At 34.2% G+C, this 6,000-nt stretch overlaps 1 protein-coding gene across 1 annotated transcript; it reads left to right on the top strand.

Moving 5' to 3' along the window:
* The first annotated feature begins 276 nt into the window (after window positions 1–276).
* LOC145637171 (cytochrome P450 716A2-like) lies at window positions 277–921 on the top strand. The gene has a single exon (XM_081688660.1). The coding sequence runs from the start codon at window positions 277–279 to the stop codon at window positions 919–921; it is 645 nt and encodes a 214-aa protein (XP_081544786.1).
* Window positions 922–6,000: the final 5,079 nt, after the last annotated feature.

Genomic DNA, 6,000 nt, shown 5'->3' with positions numbered 1-6,000 from the left:
CTTACAATCCTCACCCTATTAATTTTTAATAAAATCAAAAAGAATGGTCGTGTTTCAAACCATCCTCCTGGTAATTTTGGATGGCCGATACTTGGTGAAACTTTAGAATTCAGTTCAAACCCTGCTAATTTTGTACGTGACCGGATGATAAAGCACTCTCCGGACATCTTTCAAACGTCCTTTGCAGGGCATAATGTGGTCTTTTTTTGCGGTCCATCAGGTAACAAGTTCGTCTATTCAAATGAAAATAAATTTACGAATTGGCTACCACAGAGCATGGCTAGAGCCTTTTCACTAAAAAATATTGATGATACATCACCAACATGGATATTCTTCATGAAGCAATTACACAACTTCCTTAGGCTCGAATCCCTTCAAGATTGTGTAGGCGTTATGCATAAAAGGGCAAGTGATCACTTGGAGAAGCATTGGGTTCCTTATAACGAAGTTAAGGTCCAACCTTTATCGAAAGACTTCACTCTATCTAATGCTGTCCATCTTTTAATTAGCTCAAACGAAGATCTAGCAAGGGAAGTCGCTGAACCCTTTTACACTTTGGCTGAGAGGGTTCTTTCGGTGCCAGTAGATTTGCCTGGTACATCCTATAACCAGGCTTTGAAGGCGTCGAAGATTGTTAAAGGCAAGCTTATGGATCTAATGAGGAGTAAGAGAGAAGAAATATTATCAGCAAAGGAAAATAATGTGGATATCAAAATCGTTGGCAAAGAGCTGTTGAGTAAACTGCTTATTGCTTCATATGAAGAAGATTTCAACTCTATTGATGACGAGGAAATAGCGGGTCTAATAATTGGTCTCCAATTTGCAGGATTTCATACTACAAGTACTTTGATCACATTTATAATAGATTATCTTGCTCAATATCCAGATGTTTATGCAAAAGTCTTACAAGGTATGAAGTAATATAATTCTTACTTGCAATAATTTAATTTTTACCATTTTTTTTTTTAAATGACCACCCCTTAAAGTAAAAAAACTTAAGAAATCACCACCTATTTTACATTTAGTTCTGTTTTTAAAAATAAATATATTCATTTTTGTGCTAACACTTGGTCTATATATCAAGGTTTTGGGGGTCATTTTGATTTTTTTTTAGATCAATTTGAGGTCAGAATTGAAAAAAAAAATTAAAAAAAAATTAATTGAAAATAACTCGTTTTGCAAGTTAAAAAAATGGCCTCGATTTGGGTGAAATTATCAAAATGAGGTATTTACAATACTCCCTTCGTCCCTTAATACAATGCCTCTTTTGAGCATTTATTCCTCACATAATAAAGAGAAAGAGGCATTGTATTAAGGGACGGATGGAGTACTTTTTCTTAGTGTTTTGACCCCAAATTAGTCTCAAAAGCTCAAAGTGACCCCCAAAACCTTATTAATAGATCAAACTTTGTCATGAAAATCTAAAACTTTTAGTGAAAGCGGTGCACTTACTAATGCACTACTTTTATTTCACCCTGATTATAACTTACTTTAATTAGTTAACCAATTAAGCCCTTTTATTTTCCAATCATTTAAGCGAGACACATGTATAATGTTAATGTCAAAGTATTGCAACCATCTTAAAAACGCATTTTGATAAGCTACATTGATTGCTAGAGCAATTGGAGATAGCACAATCGAAAAGGAAAGGGGAGCTATTGAATTGGAAAGATATTCAGAGCATGAAGTATACATGGAATGTGGCATGTGAAACCATGAGATTAAAACCTCCTGCGGTTGGAGGTTTCCGAGAAGCCATCACCGACATCTCCTACGCCGGCTACACTGTCCCAAAGGGAGCGAAGGTACGTATGCTAGGTTTGAAAAAAAAAAAGCCAACTGTTATTAATTGCAAAATAAAAATAAAAAGGAAAATTTGTTAAAAACTATTTTATAAAAACTAAATTTTGTTGAAAACCATTTTCTAAATTTTTTTTGTCGAAGCACACATGTTTTAAATTTTTTTTTGTTGAATCCCACCACTTTTCGGATTTCAACTATCGATTGACATTTCCGGCTTTGATTAGCATGTGCACCTTACGTGACCTACTTAACCCCACTTTTCTATTATTTTTTCCCCTTTTTCCTTCATTCGTTCCCCCTTCGTCACTTACATTTACGTGCAATTATATAAAAGGCTATAAAAACCAAAGTATGATGAAGAGGATTGACGAAGAGCGGAATGAATGGAGCGAAAGGGAGGAAAAATAAAAGAAAAGTAGAGTTAAGTGGTCACATGAGGTGCATATGTTAGTCAACCCTGGAAATATAAGTAATTAGTCGGAACCCGAAGAAATGGTGGGACTTAACAAAAAAAAGTTTTAAAATAGATGTGCCTTGACAAAATTTTTTTTAAATCAGGTGTGTTTTGACAAGAAAAAATTTATAAGATGGTTTTCAACAAAATTTAGTTTTTATAATAACAAAATTTCCGAATAAAAATAAATGAAGAAGGATTTTTTTTTTTTAAAAAAAAAAAAAAAAAAACCAATTACTATTATTCTCGTTTTAGTAATAACCATCAACAAATCTTTTTTCTTAATTTTGGCATCGACTATTTCCAAAATTAAATTTTCGCAACAGATTAAGGAGGGCTACGTAAATTAAAGATTAAGGAGTATTTTTGTTTCTTTTTATTTAAACAGTGATATGAAGGGATTAGAGTTTCCTTCCTGTTGATTAGTTTTTGTTAAAGTAGGTGCATTGGAGTGTATGTTCGACACATATGGATCCAACGTATTTCCCAAATCCGGATAAATTTGACCCTTCAAGATTTGAAAAAAAATTGCCGCCTCGTGCATTTGTACCCTTTGGAGGAGGAGCGCACATTTGTTGCGGGAGAGAGCTTGCTCGAATTAGTGTTCTAGTTTACATACACAATGTTGTAATTCGATTTACACTTTCGAAAGTGAATCCCAATGAAAAGATTATTAATAAACCTGATCCCTACTCAGTTGACGGGCTACGAATGCGCTTGGAACCACATGGAAGTCAGTCGTTATATGTATAGTGGATTAGTGGTTTGGTTTGAATAATGTTTGAAGTTATTTAAATATTGAGCTTATTGCTCAATTGGGCTGATATGATTCTCTTCCATAATTAGCTTCACAGTATATTATATAAACGATAGAAATGGTAATGTATTTCTTATTTTCTTATATATATGTTATATTTTAGTTGCAAGGTTGAGAGTTTCACTTTTTTTTTTTTTTTCAATGTGCATACATTTTATAAATAAACCACAAAGAAGTCAAAGAAGTGTGGATGAATATTAAACAAAAACAAAACTGTACGAATAAATAAGAACAAAAGAAGTACATGCATATTATTTAGAATCCTAGTTAAATGGCTAAATGCTACATGCACGACTGTAAAAAAGAATTTAGAGTTGTCAGTGTCTAACCCGAACCGTTAAACCCGATTGTTTCGAACCGATCCAAAAACGAATTGAATTGAACTGTTTGAAACCTGTTTTTTGGAAACCGAAAACTGACCTGATGACCCAATTTTTTCCAACCCGAAACAGAACAAAACCGAATTTGAGCGAACCATTACTAACCCGACCCGTTATCAAGCCAAACCATTACAACCCGAAACTGAAAGCAACCTAAACCGATTACGTCTAAACCCGATAGTAACCCGACCCATTTTAAACCAAAAACCATTAAACCCCGATAAACCTAAATCGTTCCAACTCGTAATCCGTTGTGACTGAACCATTTATAATCCGTAACCCATTGTGACCGAACCGTTTACGACCTGTAACCCGTTGAGACCAAACCGTTTAAAATCGTAACCCGTTATGACTGAGTCATTTACAACCTGTAACCCAATATGTTTATGATCTAATCCGTTTCAACCCACCACTCGATAAACCCAACTTATTTATGACTTGACTTGATTATAACATGACCCATTCCTACCCGTTATCTGACTAATTTGACTCGATAATCATCCGACTTAATTTTAAATCGATATGATTTGAACTGAAACCCGCTTCAAATTGGGTAAACTCGTTTTCAAACCAACCAAGTTCAATCTAAACGATTACAACCTGAAACGATAATGATTGAACCCGATTTCACCCGATCTATTTTGAACCGAAACCCATTTTCGACCGACCCAGTTTAACCCAAACTGATTATGACCCGAACCAATTACGACCCGTCCTGATTAAGACCCGAACTGTTTTTAGCCGAAACCCACATTAAAAGGACTAAACCCGTTTTCAAACCGACCTGGTTCAGCCAAATTGATTATGACCCGAACCGACTAGAACCCGGCCTGATAAGGACCCAATCCAAAATTAAACCAAACCAAACTGACTCGATAATTTTCAAAACCGACCCGCTAATTATTTCAACCCGTTATAAACCAACTCGTTATAACCCGAAACTGATAAACCCAACCCAAACCCGAATCGTTTACCCGAATTGAATTGACACCGCAAGTTTTGAGTTGTGTATAAGTAGGTCAAGGTCATGATTGAATGGGTATTTTTATGGGGTAATTTTATACATTGGTTGACCGATGATGATAGTCGACGATCGACGACACAAGACCAAGTCAAAATAGTTACTAGTGTTCCTAAAATCGTGGAGAAGATATTTGCTACCAAGAACATGTCATAGAGGTTGTTAAACGTATCTACACCCTAAACAAATTCACGTTCTTCGGAAGACAAAATAAAGATGTCAACAACTATCTCCTACATTTATAGAAGACACCACCACTATTCTCCGACCACCTATCAAATGCCTTATAACTCCCCTAAGCTCCATTTCGATCATACGCCTAATTACCACCATACTAATATTACTCCTCTCAAGCTTAGGCCCTGCTCTGTTCACCTTATTTTCACTTATATCAGGTTTGATAAGTTTAGATAAGGGTTAATAAGTTTAGATACATTCAGATAAGATAAGTTCAGAAAATATAAGTTCATACAAGTTGTGATAAGGGTTATCCAGGGCTACCCAAGTTTAATTTATAACAAAAAATAAGTTCTAATAAGGATTTCATCAGATTAGTTAAGATAAGTTCAGATAAGTAAAAATCAGGTGAAAGAACGCACCCTAATCTTCCCCATGACCATTTGTTGTTTTCCTCACCATAAGTCTGTCGGCCACCTAGATCTTCCATCACCAAAATGCATAATAAAGCTACTCCCTCTGTCCCTAAATTAAAAGTCTCTTTCTCTTTATTATGTAAGTAATAAATGTTAAAAAAAAAAAAAAGCTTTGTATTAAGACCATCTCTAATGATGAGACTCAAGTTTGAGTATTGAAATACAAATTGAGTTGTTTTTTACCTCCAACGGTGATACCAAACCCACTTTTCAATTTAGCAACTCATATGAAGTCTAAATTCTCAATGGTGAGACTCTCTAAAATATACAATTGTCACTTTCAATTTATGACCCATCAATAATTATAAGATTAAAAAATAATAATAAAAAAAAAAGTAAAACTTAAATAAATTTAAAAAATATAATAGAACATTGACAAGGGCCCACACTTTTTGTCAAATGAGACTCAAAGTTGAGTATTTAAATTTGGTTGTTTTAGAGTTAAGTTTAAATACCAACTTATTGGTGTACATCGCAAAAAATACTCTATCTCTCCTAAAAATACTCACTTGAGTCTCACCATTGGACCATTGGAAATGGTCTAAGGGCTGAAAGAGTACTATATTTAAGTCCTTTGAGTTCATGAGTCCCACGTATCACCTCATGAAATACATTATCTAATTACTTTGCCATTCCCCTTTTTGATACTTATTATATCTTTGGCCATATTCATCATTATTACCTTTCTGTAATATTTCGGCAAAACAATTTACACTTGACCTAATGTATGTTGTCCTCAACTGCCTTAGTAGTTTAGTACCTAGTTAGATTATGCTTATATTAAATATATTACCACCGTTAATTATTATGTGCAATAATGGGGTATTATTTGTGACACATAAAATATTTCTTTGTTGCATATAATATATTAA

This window comes from Chenopodium album, chromosome 6, assembly GCF_948465745.1.
Source record: "Chenopodium album chromosome 6, dcCheAlbu1.1, whole genome shotgun sequence".
Lineage (NCBI taxonomy): Eukaryota > Viridiplantae > Streptophyta > Magnoliopsida > Caryophyllales > Amaranthaceae > Chenopodium > Chenopodium album.
Note: the sequence above shows the minus strand (reverse complement) of the source record. Positions and strands in the feature narration are given on the sequence as shown.